At 42.7% G+C, this 18021-nt stretch overlaps 2 protein-coding genes across 4 annotated transcripts in view; both read left to right on the top strand.

Annotated features, from left to right (window-relative positions):
• The window catches only part of LOC106089413 (neurexin-4), an 88722-nt gene that overhangs the window by 33063 nt on the left and 37638 nt on the right, over nucleotides 1–18021 (top strand). For 2 of the 3 annotated variants that reach the window (XM_059361104.1, XM_059361103.1), the window contains exon 2: nucleotides 623–739. In XM_059361104.1, coding sequence (XP_059217087.1) covers nucleotides 623–739 — 117 coding nt within the window. Of the gene's footprint in view, nucleotides 1–622; nucleotides 740–18021 lie in introns of those variants that run through there. The other variant, XM_059361106.1, reaches the window with a different exon arrangement.
• On the top strand, nucleotides 11305–12655 carry LOC106089414 (L-aminoadipate-semialdehyde dehydrogenase-phosphopantetheinyl transferase). The gene has a single exon (XM_013255254.2). It carries the CDS (start codon nucleotides 11473–11475, stop codon nucleotides 12352–12354), a length of 882 nt encoding a protein of 293 aa, XP_013110708.2. The 5' UTR covers nucleotides 11305–11472; the 3' UTR covers nucleotides 12355–12655.

Below are 18021 nucleotides of genomic sequence, written 5' to 3'. Positions count from 1 at the left end.
TGTTTAATTTTTTGTGTTCAGCTGTAAAATGACCCTTTTTGTTCCAATAAATACTATTTTTTTCTTTAAAAACAATGAAATTGTGTACATATATATCACACAAGCACTACTGCATCATTAGTTTAATATGTTTTTATTCCAATTGGCTTTTGTAGACTTATTAAAAAAAAAAAACATTGAATGATGAATACTTTTTTTGACCGCTGTATATTGACAATAATTCTTTACTGGAGGATGTGCACAATGATTTACACGAATGAAGGCGGCGATGACGTCTGAACTATTGCTAAAAATGAGTCTGATGGGTATGACGACATACATATTGGTTTTGTGGAATCATGAAAACTTGCAAACATACGTATTTCTCAAATTATACAAAATGTGTTTTAAGACTCGACAATAAAAAAAATGACTTCACATTTTTTAAATTTATTTTCACCTAGATCTTGAGGGAACGATAAACGGTACTCATTTTTCTAAAAATTACTATTAAAAATATACATTCTTTTACTAAATTGAATAAATTCAAAAAAAAAAATAGAAAAGTCATAACTACAATAAAATTTCTTGTATTTCTTTTTCCCTCTCTTTTTGGCATGCAAATGAATGTCCTCAAATAAAGATTCATACAGCGACTACTTTTCCGATTATGAGTGCAATACACCGCTAATGGAAAAGGCCATTTTATCGGCCACTTCAGCATTGAATGACCGAGGACCGGAGAAGGCTCGACTAAATGGTAAGTCAATTATTTTTCTTCATTTTATTATAAACACATTAACGTACGATTAGATTGGCTTATTTTTTAGCGTTTGACATTGCATTACATTCTACTTTATTTTGCTTAAAAGCGTTCATGTACGACTGTATTCTCACTTCTGCCCTATTACAATTTATAATTTCTCAGATTTTTGTTTTAGTATTATTATATTTGTAGGAATATACTTACATGTATAATTGTTTAATAGAAAACTAAAAATATAGTATTTTGTCCACAAGGTATAAGCCAATAAATAATTTATAAAGGATATCTAAGATACTACTTCATTTGCCTGAGATGTCGCCTCCATGCCCTCAACAAACTGCTTCGTTTGGTATTCTTGTATAAACATAATCTTATATACTTACTTTAATTGGCTATGACAGAATATTTGTTCCACTAGCCGAACGTAGAATAGCGTTCCAAGCGCCTCGATCTTCTGCGCTCATTCTTAAATCTCTGACACCAAGTTTCGAGGTGTCTCCCACCACTTGATCTTTCCATCGGGCTTTTGGTCTTCCCGGTTTGCCTTCAAAAGACTTCTTTGCTGGAGCTTCTTCATCCATTGTGACAACATGACATAGCCAACGCAGCCGTTGTATTTTGATGCGTGTAACTATGCTATCGTCGTCATACAGCTCATTCAGCTCGTGGTTCATACGTCGCCTGGTCTGGTCAAACTGGTTCATATATTTTACGAAGAATCTTTCTCTCAAATACTCCAAGCACTGCCTCATCTGCTTTAACAAGTACCCATGCTTCAGAACCATATAACATCACGGGTAGTATTAGTGTCTTGTATAGTGTAAGCTTCGTCGGTCGAGCATTGGCCTTGTTTCTAAACTGCTTACTTAATCCAAAGTAGCATCTATTTGCCAGTATTATTCTTCGCTTAATCTCAAAACTGGTGTCATTCGTTTCGGTTATGGCGGTACCGAGGTAGATAAAGTTACTGACTATCTCAAAGTTGTGGTTCCCAACTTTCTCCATTTTCTTTATCTGCTCGATTGTGCAATGCTTTTTGGGCGTGGAAACCATCCATTTCGTCTTATCTCCATTTACTGCCAGACCCATTTGACTCTTTGACTCTCTTTCGATTCTTTCAAAGGCTGCAGTTACTACTTCCGGTGACCGACCTATGATATCGATATCGTCGGCATAGGCGAGTAGCATGTGCTCTCTTGTGATTAGTGTGTCATATCTATTCACATCTGCATCTCGTATAATCCTCTCCAGCAGGATATTAAAGAGATCACACGAGAGGCTGTCTCCTTGTCTGAAACCTCGTTTGGTATTAAATGGTTCGGAGAGATTCTTTCTTATTCTTATTAAGGAACGCGTATCAGCAAGTGTCATCCTGCAGAGTCTTATTAATTTTGCAGGGATACCAAACTCAGACATGGCTTGAAATACCTTTGAACGTAAAGGAGTATCGAAGGCGTCTTTGTAGTCAACAAAGAGATGGTAGGTTTTGATTTGTCCTTCTCGGGTCTTTTCCAGGATTTGGCATAGTGTGAAAATCTGGTCCAGGGTGGATTTACCAGGTCTAAAGCCGCATTGATAGGGCCCAATTATCTCATTGACTTTAGGTTTTAAACTTTCACACAGTACGCTCGAGAGTATCTTGTATGCGATGGGGAGGAGACTTATTCCTCTGTAGTTAGCACATTCCATTTTGTCTCGTTCTTCTAGCTAGATTGCGCAGATAAGCTGATGCATACGGCTTATCAGCGTGTCGCCTCCGGTCTTAAATAGTTCAGCGGGTAACCCATCTGTGTCAGTTACCAGATTTCCTTCTTTGTCTCTGCAGGAGGATGTGCCTGCACCAAAGCCATCGGTTGGATCGGTTTAATTCTTTGATAAAATTTTCGACTACATTCTGACTCCTGTACATCTCAATTCGCTCACACTCAGGTCTTTCCATTTCCTTTTTTTTCTGCGGAATAGACGTTTCTCCTTTTCTCCCGATACCTCTCCTTCATCTGGCGCGTTGCTACTGATTTCAGGGTTGCTCTATATGCCGCATTCTTGGCTTCAGTAGCATCTCGACACCCTTGGGTTTCTTGGAGGAGGCTTCCGGTACCCAAGCACTGATTTCGCGGCATTTTCCATAGAGTGGCCAATAGTTTGCCACTGCGCCATTATATAATCGGAACAAAGAGTGCTTTTATCGAGCAGTTGGGTCAGTCGAGTGGAGTATGCCGCTGCCATTTGTTGTGTTTGCAGCTTTTCAATGTCCAGCTTCCGTGCAGTGTCAGATCGTACTTTTCTCGCCATGTTCAAACGGGTGCGAACCTTTGCTGCAACAAGGTAATGATCCGAATCTATATTCCATGTTTATATATATACCATGTTTTTTGCCGCGGCGAAATCTATCAGCCTCAACCCATTACTGGACGTTATCTCGTGGAGGCTAAACTTTCTGACTGTTGGACCAAAAATGTCTTCCTTCCCTATCTTTGCATTAAAATCTCCCAAAACGATTTTAATATCACGGTCAGGGCAGCGGTCATATTCTCTCTCTAGGCGCTCCTAGAAAATATTTTTACTATTCCTTTGTTTCTCATAGTAGTTCTCATAGTTTTCTGGGGGCGGGTTTTCGCATGGGTTTCCGCATGGGTTTTGTGGGATTGCACATGTTTCCCTCGTTGTGGCGAGCCGCTTGCTCCAAGGTCCGACGCTCGCCTCCAGCCGCCCCTAACCAATAACTCGCCTTGTCATCTCGATTACCATTGGCACTCAGTATTTAATTAAGAGCCAGTGCCACCTGACTCCTCACTGAGACTCTCTTCTCGCAAATCGGTGACTGCCCGCGGACGCATTTGCAGCTACCCCGCATAAAAACGGAGCTATCCACCATCCGCAACCTGTGGACGCGCCCGGTAGCTTTCAGCTAAGCTTCCCGTGATAACAATGAACACCACACAAGTCGGAGCTCAAAGTTCCAGCCTGTGTGGTGCTCATAGTTATCCCGTATCGACCGGGCATAATCTTATATATAAAAATCAATTTGTGTTTATTTGTTTGTGTGTTCCGATTTTCTTGAAATTTTCACAGATGGTGCATAATGATCCCGTGGTGAAAATAAGGTACTACATTTTTTGATATCTGAAGTGGGGACGTACCCTCCCCCTTACCCTAATTTTCAGAATTTATGTGCTCTCATATAGTAACCTAAAAATAAAAATTTGATATCCCAATTTCGGATGGTGTACTTAGGGGGGCCGCCCAAGGGACCAAGGGACCAAGTGGGCCAAGGGGCCGTCATTCTCCAAAAACACCCCCAAAAGGGACAAATTTACGACCATAGCAATAAGCACGAATCTGCTATCAATATTCTGGAAAAGTGTCTATGGGGCCACCCCACCCAAATAGGAAGTATTTGCTGACTATTGCAATATGAGGCTCAAATAAGAGGGTTTTTAGAGTAGAACACGAATCCGATATATATTTTCAAGGCCAACTCACTGAGTGGCCTCCCATCCCCCAAAACACGCCTCCAACCGGACATGTTTGCCGACTATGAAAATGTGGGGCTCAAAAGAAGGGTATTTGGTAGTAGATCATGAATCAGATATCAACATTCGGGACCAACTGTCTAGAGGACGTTCCACCACCATAGCAACCCCCAATAGTACGGATTTGCTCACCAAGACAATTTGGGTATTAAAGAGAGTGGAACTAAATATTTATAGTTGTTAGGGCCAATACCCCAAACCGGAAATATTTACTGACTTTTGCAATAAGGAGTTTAAATGAGATTTTAAAACGAATTTGCTATCTAATTTTGATGCCAATGGCAATGTGGGGTTAAAATAAATGATATGTATGTATATGAGAATAGAGCACGTTGCTGATATATTTTTCCGGGTTTAGTGATTGGGGGACCATCCCAATCCCCAAAAAACCTCTAAATCGGGCATATTTACCGACCACGTCAATGTGGAGCTTAAATGAAAGATATTGGGGGGTAGAGCAAGAATTGATACCCACATTCGGGACCAATTTTCTAGGGGTCTACCCCATTCCCAAAATACCCTACAAACGGCCATCGCAATATTTACTGACCATCGCAATATTTGGCTCAAATAAAGATATTTGGGAGTTGAGTACGAATTTGATATCCAAATGTAGGACCATGTATTTAGGGCATCACCCCTTCCCCAAACTGACCCAAATGGTAAAAATTTTTCGACCATGCCAATATGTGGCTCATATGAAAGGTATTTAGATTAGAAAACGAATTTGATAACCAATTTTGGGACCATGTGTTAGGGGGACGCCTTATCCTGTAAACTCCCCTCAAATCCAATGGTAATATGGGGTTTAAATAAATGGTATTTGAGAGAAGAGCACGATGCTGATATTTTTTTAGGGCCAAGTGTCTGGGGGACCACCTCCCCCCGAAGACACCCCTAAATCAGATATGAGGATATCGGGCTGAAGTAAAGTATTTTAAGAATGGAGTACACCTTGCATCCAAACTTAAATTTGTAGACCAATAAAGATCATATGGGATTCAGATAAAAGCACTTATATTGTTAAACTGTTTGTCAAGCGAAATACTATTTTCGTAGCATGGTATTTCACTCAAAGCTCTTTAATTGTCGAAAATAAATATTTCAAGGAAACTTTTGTTCCATATAAAGTAAAAGAAGGTGCAGCGGAGCGGGCCCGGTCCAGCTAGTCTTATATATAAAATTCAATTTGTGTTTGTTTGTCGGTTTGTTTGTTTGTTTGTGTGTTTCTTATGGGCTCAAAAACGGCTAAACCGATTTTCTTGAAATTTTCACAGGTGGTGCATAATGATCGCGTGATGAAAAAAGGTTACTACATTTTTTGATATCTGAGGGTGGGGCGGACCCTCCCCCTTACCCTAATTTTCAGAAACGCCAGATCTCGGAAATGGGTGGTGCGATTTAAGCGAAATTTTGTGTGCTCTCTTAAAGTAACATAGAAATAAAAATTTTGTATCCAAATTTCGGATGGGGTACCTAGGGGGGCTGCCCCAATCCCAAAACTTACCAAATATTTATATAGACCAATCATGACAATATGGGACTCAAATGAAAGGTATTTAGGATAAGAAAACGTGTCTGCTATCCAATTGTCGGACTAAGTGTTTAGGCGACCACCCAAACCCCCTAAACACCTAAATCGGACATATTTACCGACCTTGGCAATATTAGACTCAAATGAGAGGTATATGCGAGTAGAATACGAATTTGGTATCCAAATGTGGGACGAAGTTTCTGGGGGTGCACTGCTTCCGCAAAACACCTCCCAAACAGAACTTATTTACTGATCATGGTAATATAGGGCTCAAATAAAAAATATTTAAGTGTAGAATATGAATCTGATATCCAAATGTTAGACCAAGTGTTTGGGGGGCCGCCCCCTCCAAAACGGACAAATTTACTACAATATCAATATGGGGTTCAAGTGAAAGGTCTTTGGGAGTAAAGCACGAATCTGATATCAATATTCGGGAAAAGTGTGTATGGGGTCACCCCACCCCCACAACACCACCCATATAGGACGTATTTGCTGACCATTCCAATATGGGGCTGTGATAAGAAGTATTTTAGAGTAGAACACGATTCTGATATATATTTTCAGGGCCAAGTCACTGAACGGCCGCCCAAAAGTCTAAGAAACCACCTCACGCCCGAAAACACCCCTAAACCGGACATCATGACAATATCGAGCTGAAATAAAGACTTTTAATAATGGAGCAAATCTAATTTGTGTTTGTTTGCTTGTCGGTTTGTTTGTTTGTTTCGTATAGACTCAAAAACGGTTGAACCGATTGCCTTGAAATTTTCACATATTGTGTAGGTTGGTCTGGAAGGAAACGTAGGCTATATAATTTTTTGATATCGGGAGGGGCGGAAACTCCCTGTTACCCAAAAGTACTACACAAACATAAAAGTGGACCGATCGGGACAATATGGAATTCAAATGAAAGGTATTAAAGAGGAGAATACAAATTTCATAACAAAAGTTGGGTCCAAGTACCGCCCAGCCCCAAAACCCCTTAAAATAGGTTTATTTGAATATCATGACAATATGACAACAAAGAACAAAAAAGAAATTCTAGAGAAAATTAGGAACAATGCGAACGATCCCATGGCAGCCGGTTGTACGTACCGGATTGACCCGATGGAATCTTCATCGGCAAGGGCTGCCGCCTCAGTGTACGTGTTCGTCTTTTTTCGTCATGGGAGAGGCACATCCCGGAGTGCCTTCTCCGTATGCTTTTGGTCCGTGCCGGGATTGAAAAGAACCCCGGACCCTGGTTCTGTTCCGTTTGCCAGAACCGCCTTCATCATCGGTCAGTGTCGGTGAGGTGTAACAGGTGCTTGGAGTGGGTACATTTCCGTTCTTGCTCTGGCCTAACTTCGCTACGGGAGTATAGTCATACTGGCTATGTCGCTAGGTGCTGTGCGAACTCAGCCAGCAGTGGGTCACAAGCGTCGCCGTCGTCGCCTTCGGCGTCCTCGTCGTCGGACTATGTGACCCCCCCGACCTCTCCCGTACGGCAATTTTTGCAAAGACAGCACCCTAGCCCTACTATTGCCAGGCCAGTGTCGGGAAATGTATCGTTCCTGCAGTTAAACTGCAATGGACTGCGAGGCAAGATTGATGAGATTGTGGATTTTATGAGTCGGAAGAGCATATCGGTCGCAGCGATCCAGGAGACAAAGCTGACTAACACCTGCAGCTTGCACAGTTGTCACGGCTACAATGTGCTACGTAAAGATCGCTCAAGGAATGGAGGTGGGGGATTGGCCTTCGTTATACACCATTCCGTGCAGTATAGACCTATCTCGCCTGCGCTTGACGCTAGTGACCCATACATGGAATGTATGGGGGTAGCAGTCAAGTCTGGTACTGCCGAGATAGAGATATACAACGTGTATATACCGCCGGTTGGCAGCTGTGTCCCGATTAATGGCCAGGCCTACAGCCCCGACATAAGTGGGTTGCTATCTGGCCATAGTCGTCTGGTTCTGGGGGATTTCAATGCACATCACTCGTCATGGCATTCTCCCCTAGGCAACGACCAGCGTGGCATAGCTTTGGCAGACCAGATAGATAGCTCCACGTTTTGCACGGTGAATGAGGATGCCCCCACTAGGATTACGAGGAGGTGCAGCAGCTCGCCAGACATCTCAATCGCATCCCCTGATCTCCTGAGTGACGTATCCTGGCAAGCCGTCATCTCTTTGGGGTCAGACCACCTCCCCATAATTCTCACCATCGACCGACCACCCGACTTCATAACCTCTGAGCGCCGAACGTTCATCAACTATAAGAAGGCCAATTGGACTGGCTTCAGAGAGTATACCAATCGCCGCTTCAATGAACTGCCACCCCCCTCTGATGTGCTTGTGGCCGAGAGGAAATTCCGAGACATCATCAACGCAGCAGCCGCTCGCTTTATACCAGCCGGTCGAATACCGCAAGTGCGACCCAATTTCCCGGCGCAAGCAGTGGTACTCGCAGACGAGCGTGATGGGATTCGTGCTATGGACCCCGCTAACCCCAGAATCAGCGAGCTGAATCTGGAAATAAACAGGGTAGTCAACGAACATAAGCGGAATTTGTGGCTGGAACACTTGGAGCAATGTAACTTAGGCACCGGTGCAGGCAAATTGTGGGCCACTGTTAAGTCTCTCTCGAACCCCGGTAGACGGGACGACAGGACCTCAGTCACTTTTGGCGAGTTAACCGTGACTGATCCGAAGAGATGCGCCAGGTTGTTCAACCGTCAATTTATCGTGCATCCCGAGAGAGACAGGGCAAGGAGGAGAGCCATTCGCCGTATTCGTGGTCTCCGAGCCGATGAACAGCCATCACAATTTACCGTGGGCGAAGTTACGAATGTCATCCGTGGCGCCAAATCTTCCAAGGCGTTGGGCCCCGACGGAATCTCTACATTGATGCTGAAGAATCTGGATTTACCTGGTGTTGAGTACCTTACCACTGTCCTTAACCTGTCATTGAACACTCTTATAGTTCCCGATGTCTGGAAAATGGGCAGAGTGATCCCGCTACTGAAGCCTGGTAAAGACCCGAGTTTGGGGGAGTCGTACAGACCGATCTCCCTTCTCTCACCAGTGGCTAAGACGCTTGAGGCATTACTCCTCCCGAGCCTCGTAGGAGAATTTCCATTCGCCGAGCATCAACACGGATTTCGGAGACTGCACAGCACAACAACAGCTTTGCATGCCATCACCACACACATTTGCCGTGGCTTCAATCAACCCAGGCCATGTGATAGGACGGTCCTCGTGGCATTGGACCTATCGAAGGCATTCGACACGGTCAGCCATGCCAAATTATTTGAGGACATCGCCAACACGTCCCTCCAGCCAGGCCTTAAACGTTGGGTCGCGAATTATCTGTGTGGCCGCCAGTCATTTGTGGAATTTAGGGATAAGAAGTCAAAACACCGTAGAGTGAAACAGGGAGTTCCCCAAGGCGGGGTGATATCTCCGGCTCTGTTTAACCTCTACCTATCCTCCATCCCACCTCCTCCAGACGGCATAGAGATCGTATCATATGCGGACGACTGTACGATCTTGGCATCAGGCCCCCCACCCATTGATGACATCTGCGATAGGTTGAACGTCTACCTCAACGAGCTTGCCTCATATTTCGCTGCAAGAAATCTGAAGATATCCGCCACCAAATCTTCAGCCACACTGTTCACTACAAATACGCGTGAGGTGAATTCTGAGCTGACTGTGATGGTCGATGGAGAATTGATTCCGACCATCAAGTGTCCCAAAATACTTGGCGTCACATTTGACAGCTCCTACACTTTCTCCCCACATGCCACAGCAATCTGCAATAAAGTCAAAAGTAGAAACAAGGTCCTCAAGTCACTCGCTGGCAGCACTTGGGGTGCAGACAAAGAAACCTTGTTGACCACGTACAAAGCAATTGGCCGGTCTGTGGTAAGTTATGCAGCGCCAGTGTGGTCACGTCAGCTTTGTGACACGCAGTGGAATAATATTCAGATCTGTCAGAATGCCGCCCTCCGAACTGCGACGGACTGCCTCCTTAGTTCTCATGTGGACCACCTCCACCAGGAGACAAAGATCCTACCAGTGCGAAGACATAACTACATGCTGTCTAAGCAATACCTTTTGGGCTGTTATCGCAGAAATCATCCAAATCATCATCTTGTGGATAGATACCCACCGCCCAGAAGCCTTAAGGTAGATCTACATGATCTAGAGCGTGAGGTCCAGCGCTACAAGAGAGAACCTCTAGATCAAGCGGCATATCAAGCGGGTCTGAACAACATTCATGCAGACACGGTAGCAGACGCGTTAACTGGCTACCGGGTGAATGTAGTCCTTGGAGTACGACCGCCACCTATTGCACCCGAAGAAATCGACCTCCCCCGGCAAACCAGAGTGATTCTGGCTCAATTACGTTCCGGCAGATGCAGCCGCCTCAATTCCCACAGAGCTAGGATTGATGCCGACGTGCAAGATGTATGTCCCGACTGTAACCAGGGACCGCACGATACACGTCACCTGTTTAACTGCCCGGCCAGACCCACTCGACTCAGACCCAGATCCCTGTGGACGCACCCCATCTTAGTCGCGGAGTTCCTGGGTCTTGACACTCAACAGAATCAAGCAGACGAAAGATAGTACACAATAAACTGCTACAACAACAACAACAATGCGTGATGACCATAGCGGTCGTTATAATTTGAATTTTACTAATAACGGAAATTAAACTAAAGGGACCTCAAACTTATAAAACCCAATTGTAACAGTTTTTAGGTTAGTTAGTTTAAAGTGGCAGTCTGCCATCAGATCCACTTAGAGGTTTTTGTACATTGCGATACCACAGGGTAAGTAGAAGGAAGATACCTTCTAGTTCCTAACGTTGACCCTTCCAGATCGCTTCAAAAGCACAACAACTTGTGAATGTTTACATCCAATAAATCAGATAAATCCTCAAAATAGTAATGTAAGAGTATGTAGCTCAACCCAAATAACGCATGTGGGCGCATAAGTGCTGTGCGTGACATGTTACTTCAGCTATGTATATTGCAGACTGTCACTTAAGCTAAACTTATCCTAACGTAAGGTGCACTTTTAATTAGTGTCAAATCTCCTCGCAGTGAAAACATAATTACGACAAATGAACTTTTTCACACATTTGTTTTACTATTTTTTTATATGGATCTGAATTTAGTATCCAATTGAAACCATTAACGCCTGAACCTCGATTCGCATGTCTGATTTGGTTGAAATTCCATATATTCATTATTTGTGAATTTTTCTTTAATTTTAGACAAAATTTTCAAAATTTTGGTAGAAAGATCATTTTGTCGTTGTTTTCTAAGCCAGTATGTAAGTTTATATCCATTACAAATGTATCTTCGTCGTGTTTCGTCAAATTAAAAATGTTGCGATACTTGTTTGCGCTTTGACTAACTAACCAAGCTTTTATATTTTGTTGAGATTTTCATGTTGGCACCACTGCCGCTGTCATTTCATATTCTATTTTTCTCTTTGTTTAATCTGACAACCGACAATCCATTGCTAACAATGAGATAAACACACAGCAAGCAAATTATTTTGTTAAATAGAAAAACATGTCTATTGAAGCCAGATATTAAATTTGCGACCGCCAGCAAGAAACTCATATTCGCAAAAGGCCTCTTAGATGAACATACAATGTCCACAAAACTACAAACAACCAGATGGGCCTTTGACTTGAGCACTTGGTCACCCAATGTGGCACAATTAGCTCAGGCCATTGCTGCTGTACAGACCGAGGAAAGACTCCGTCTAATAAAATTTTATTTTATTAATGATTTTCTTGCTTCATTGGTGGGACGATTGCTAATGCGTAAATATGTGAGTCAGTGTGGACAGTTGCCCTATCATGAAGTAAAGTTCTCCCGGGATGCCAGAGGGAAACCTTATTGGTTGACCCATCCCGACGGACAACAAACCTCTGAGCACCGCCAATTGAGTTTCAATGTTTCGCATCAAGGTAGTTTTGTTATTTTGGCGGGTGTACATGGTGTGGGCCATGAAGAAGACATTGGTATCGGTTGTGATGTCATGAAGTTGGAATACTCCGGCGGAAAGGACCTAAAAGAATTTTTTCGAATTATGCACCGAAAATTTGCCGATTCGGAATGGCGCTACATAACTAGGTCAAATTTCAATCATCAGCAACAGCTGAAAGCTTTTATGCGTCACTGGTGTCTAAAGGAAGCTTACGTGAAAGAATTGGGTGTTGGAATTACAGTTGATTTACAAAAAATAGCCTTCTCAGTGGACAATGATAACGAGCTGGATGTTGATTCGTCACCGTTGCAAGGCACCACATTGAAATGCAACGATGTTTCCATGAACAATTGGTATTTTGAAGAACACATGCTACATCCAAAGTATTGTGCTGCCATAGCATTTAGAAATTATAAACCAGAAATTGCGGAAAAATTTGTCTTTTTAAAAGTTGAAGATATACTGGAACCAAGTGAACTGGCGGATAACTCAGAAATTATAGAATATTGCCGAGAAGTGCTAAGGAAACAACGGAAATGATATGAAAACTTACGAATATTTAAACATAAATCGAAGCATTTCCTCGAAGGTGCAAATATAAATTTATTTTACTTAGTTTGTTATTTCTTTTTATTTGTCTCGGTCGTATACACCTGGTATGCATTTTTTAAAACCATTTATTTTGTAATATTAACAAATATAACTCCAAAGCGAGTTCGAGCTTGGCATACTACTCACAACTATCACTATAGCAATGGGATTTGTTTACTATGTAATTTATCGTCATTATGAACCACAGAGCAATAAAATTGTAATAAAAACTATGCAAATATAGTGGCAACCCCTTATGTTTCATTGATATTGGCATAAAAATAAGAATAGGTATAATGGAGCAAGTGCAATTTACGGGCCCCTCGCCAAATGCGGTAATTTTTTTCAGGTGATAGAGTTTAATGTGCTGAATGAAACTGTACAAAAATATAGTCTTTAAAGTTCAAAGTGCAAATGCTTATAATTTTTTTATATTTAAAAAGTATTTTAATTAAAACTCTCTTTGCCATCCAAAGCCGGACAAATTTTAAGATTTTCTCCTCCTCCATATGTCTAACAGTGGGAAAAAGACAAAAGTATTTTGTTATTCAATAGTTTTGACTGACACTTTCGCGGCCAATTTCTCAAGACCCAGGTCCGTCCCCTAGGAATTTTCGTTGGAATCAGCTCGCCAAGCTGTACAATATATGTCATTTTCAGAGGAATCGATGAGGGGCCAGTAAACTGCACTTGGGCCAAATGCAAATTTGTCCATGAACATTGCAGAACAGAGCCGAATTTCTCACATCAATGAGTGCTGTCCGATTCAAGTTTAAGCTCAATGATAAGGGGTAGATAGAGTTCCAAGCGCCTCGATCTTCTGCGCTCATTCTAAAATCTCTGACACCAAGTTTCGAGGTGTCTCCCACAACTTGATCTTTCCATCGGGCTTTTGTTCTTCCCGGTTTGCGTGTACCACCGTGTTTGCCTTCGAAAGACTTCTTTGCTGGAGCTTCTTCATCCATTTTGACAACATGACCTAGCCAACGCAGCCGTTGTATTTTGATGCGTGTAACTTTGGTATCGTCGTCATACAGCTCATACAGCTCGTGGTTCATACGTTGCCTATATTCTCCGTTAACGCAAACTGGTCCATATATTTTACGAAGAATCTTTCTCTCAAATACTCCAAGCACTCATCTGCTTTCATAAGTACCCATGCTTCAGAACCATATAACAGCACGGGTAGTATCAGTGTCTTGTAAAGTGTCGTCTGTCGAAAAGTAGCATCTGTTTGCCAGTATTATTTTTCGCTTTATCTCAAAACTGGTGTCATTCGTTTCGGTTACGGCGGTACCGAGGTAGATAAAGTTACTGACTATCTCAAAGTTGTGGTTCCCAACTTTCTTTATGTTCTTTATCTGCTCGGTTGTACAAGGCTTTTTGGGAGTGGAAACCATCCATTTCGTCTTATCTCCATTTACTGCCAGACCCATTTGACTCTCTTTCGATTCTTTCAAAGGCTGCAGTTACTACTTCCGGTGACCGACCTATGATATCGATATCGTCGGCATAGGCGAGTAGCATGTGCTCTCTTGTGATTAGTGTGCCATATCTATTCACATCTGTATCTCGTATAATCTTCTCCAGCAGGATATTAAAGAGATCACACGAGAGGCTGTCTCCTTGTCTGAAACCTCGTTTGGTATCGGAGAGATTCTTTCCTATTCTTACTAGGGAACGCGTATCAGGAAGTGTCATCCTGCAGAGTCTTATTAATTTTGCAGGGATACCAAACTCAGACATGGCTTGAAATACCTTTGAACGTAAAGGAGTATCGAAGGCGGCTTTGTAGTCAACAAAGAGGTGGTAGTTGTTGATTTGTCCTTCTCGGGTCTTTTCCAGGATTTGGCGCAGTGTGAATATCTGGTCTTGCTGCAACAAGGTAATGATCCGAATCTATATTCGTTCCACGGATCGATCGTACATCTAACACGCTGTATGAATGCCTTCCATCTATCACAACGTGACCGATTTGGTTTCTCGTGTTTTGATCGGGTGACAGCCATGTGGCTTTGTGGATATTTTTATGTTGAAATTTGGTGCTACTAACTACCATGTTTTTTGCTGCGGCGAAATCTATCAGCCTCAACCCATTACTGGATGTTATCTCGTGGAGGCTAAACTTTCCGACTGTTGGACCAAAAATGTCTTCCTTCCCTATTTTCGCATTAAAATTTCCCAGAACGATTTTAATATCGTGGGCGGGGCAGCGGTCATATTCTCTCTCTAGGCGCTTGTAGAAAATATCCTTGGTCTGCTCGTCTTTGTCTTCCGTCGGGGCATGGGCACAAATAAGACTGATGTTGAAGAATTTGGCTTTTATGCGGATTGTGGCTAGCCTCTCATCCACCTTCCACTAACCACAAATCCGCAGCCAAATTCATGCCTTGTGTTATGGCAGCTATAGTATAGTTCGTCACCGTTTGGTGTTGTAGTGACGCCATTCCCAGTCCATCACACTTCCTGTAAGGCGGTTATATCTGCCTTGCACTTCTCTAATACATCCGCCAGCGCGTATACTGCACCTTCTCTATAAAGAGTGCGGACATTCCAGGTGCAGATCCGCAAATCATGGTCCTTTTTTCGTTTGCGTGGATCGTCAACGTTGGGGGGGTCCGCTTTTACTATTCCTTTGTTTTTCATAGTAGTTCTATGTTTTCCGGGGCGGGTTACTGGCCCAGCGCCCCAACCGCATGGGTTTGTGGGATTGCATGTATCCCTCATTGTGGCGAGCCGCTTGCTCCAAGATCCGACGCTCGCCGCCAGCCGCCCCTAACCTGGGAACAGACGCTGATGCTGGCCATTGGTTATTTGAAGGCGCCAATAACTCGCCTTGTCATCTCGAGTATCAGTGGCACTCAGTATTTAATTAAGAGCCAGTGCCACCTGACTCCTCACTGAGATTCTCCTCTCGAAAATCGCTGACTGCCCGCGGCCGCATTTGAAGCTACTCCGCATAAAAACGGAGCTTTCCACCATCTGCAACCTGTGGACGCGCCCGGTAGCTTTCAGCTAAGCTTCCCGTGATAACGATGGGCACCACACAAGTCAAAGCTCAAAGTTCCAGCCTGTGTGGTGCTCATAGTCATCCCGTATCGGCCGGGACCCGTAATAAATACGACACGAATAAATCCACAGATAGAGTTAGCTGCCATATCAGCACATATTCCAATTCCCAATTGGCTGAAATTTTTTATTCAAGTAACGTTGATGCCTTCCAATACCCAAACCAAAAAAGGCTCTGATGGCTTTATAATTAAATATCGCTGCCATACGAGCGAATATCCGTCTTTGCTTTTAAAGACCATAAACTACTTTGAAAATTTATAAAATTCATATATAATTAAATATTAATTCGTAAATAGATCTAAGAGCATAAAATCTATTTAACGTTTAACGCGATTCTGTTAAAATAAATACAACTCTTTTTCATTTATAAGCTAGTGGGAAAAATGCAGCGTTCGTCACTCTAGGTTCACGGCTCTAGACAAAAAATTCTAAAAGTTTTGGGTTTTTTTCTTTTTCTTTAAATCATAGAATGTCATTTTTTTAACTACGCAAAATTCGCTTGAAATAACCAAAACTTTATGACCATTTTTTTCAATAATGAGATTTTTTCAAGTCCCTTAAGTAGATTGAAAAAAAATCATACATTTTAATCGAAAACTGCGTAAATATGTTGCGTTCGTCACGCAGGATTCACCCATATGTGTACGTATTGAGGCATAGTGGCAAAGTTTTGTTTTTGTCTACCTAATAGTTTGGCTATAACAGGACGTTTTCTATTCTATTCTCCAAGCACACTCTTTTTGGACTATTTTAGTCCATTGTGATTCCATAGTAGTGACAGATCAGGCCTTTGTTGAGAATTAAACCCGTTACATCCGCAGTTGTTGTTGTTGTTGCAGCAGTGTGCTGTGTTATATCTTTCGTCTGCTTGATTCTATCGAAGATGTAGGAACTCTGCGACTAAGGTGGGGTGTCCAACGGGATCTGGGTCAGAGACTAGTGGGTCTGGCTGGGCAGTTAAACAGTTGAGGTGTGTCGTGCGGTCCTAGGTCACAATCGGGACACACATCCAGCACGTTGGCATCAATTCTTGTTCCGTAGAAGTTGAGGGGGCTGCATCTGCCGGATCGTAACTGAGGCAGAAGTACTCTGGTTTGCAAGGGGTGGTCAGTTTCTTCAGGTGCAATGAGAGTCGGTCGTTCTCTTCTCTGAATGTGATTTCCCGGTAGCTGTTCACCGCATCTGCTATCATGTCTGCATAAATGTTATCTAGATCCGCTTGATATGCCGCTTGATCTAGAGGTTCTCTCTTGTAGCGCTAAAGCTCACGCTCTAGATCATGTAAAGAGTGATTTTTCAAGAGCTTTAGAAAAGTTTTTCAAAATCAAAAAACACACAAAGTTCAGAAAAATGCATGAAATCTTTATTGAATCGATAGTACGATTCAGATAATTTTATGTTTGAAGGTTATTTCACGCAAATGTTGACCGTGACTGCGTCTCAATCTGTCCATCCACTTAGTCCAATGTCGGCATACTCTTTCCAACATTTCGGCCGGTATGTCACGAATAAATGCTTCAATGTTGTATTCCAGTGCGTGCGGTACGATCTAGGCGGTCAATTGAGCTGTCCTGAACGTGAAATCAAATGTTCACCGAATTCGAATGTGGCACCGTCTTGTTGAAACCACATGTCATGCAAGTCAAGCTCTTGCATTTTGGGCAAAAAAAAGTTGGATATCACCACACCGCACCAAACTGTGACCATCAGTGTAAAACACTGCTACAACAACAACAACTTTTTCTGGATGCATTGATAGCTTTTGCTATGCTTCTGGCTGATTTTCACTCCAAAATCGACAATTCTGTTTATTTGCAAACTCATTGAGCCAAAAATGAGCTTCGTCGCTAAACACAAGAAGTGCGCGATGAACTTTCTTAACAGAGCACTCATTTTGATAATAAAATTCAATAATTTGCAAGTATTGTTCTCATGTAAGACGATTCATGGTTCAATTATAGACCAAACTGAAGATGTTTGACAGTGAAACAAAACACGAAAGGTGTGTGAGCTGTTTAAACCAGTGTTGCCAAAAAGATAATAGCTAAAAAATCACCCTATAGATCCACCTTGAGGCTTCTGGGCAGTAGATACCTACCCACAAGATGTTGATTTGGATGATCCCTGCGATAACAGCCCAGAAGGTATTGCTTAGACATAATGTAGTTATGTCTTCGCACGGGTAAGATATTTGTCTCCTGATGGAGGTGTTCCGCGTGAGAACTGAGGAGACAGTCCATCGCATTTTGTAGAGCGCCATTCTGACAGATCTGAATATTGTTCCACTGCGTGTCACATAGCAGACGAGACCACACCGGCCAATTGTTTGTACGTGGTCAACAAGGTTTCAGCACCCCAGGTACTTGAGGACCTTGTTTCTACTTTTGACTTTATCGCAAATTGCTGTGGCATGTGGAGAGAATGTGTAGGAGCTGTCAAATGTGACACCAAGTATTTTCAATCCCATGGCAGCCGGTTGTACGTACCGGATTGACCCGATGGAATCTTCATCGGCAAGGGCTGCCGCCTCAATGTACGTGTTCG

Source organism: Stomoxys calcitrans, chromosome 1, assembly GCF_963082655.1.
Source record: "Stomoxys calcitrans chromosome 1, idStoCalc2.1, whole genome shotgun sequence".
In the NCBI taxonomy this organism is placed as follows: Eukaryota; Metazoa; Arthropoda; class Insecta; order Diptera; family Muscidae; genus Stomoxys; species Stomoxys calcitrans.
The sequence above is the reverse complement of the archived record's forward strand: the minus strand, read 5'-3'. Positions and strand labels throughout refer to the sequence as shown.

Coding starts and splice junctions, on each gene's coding strand:
- LOC106089414 (XM_013255254.2), top strand. CDS start 11,473: ATGTCCACAAAACTACAAACAACCAGATGGGCCTTTGACTTGAGCACT.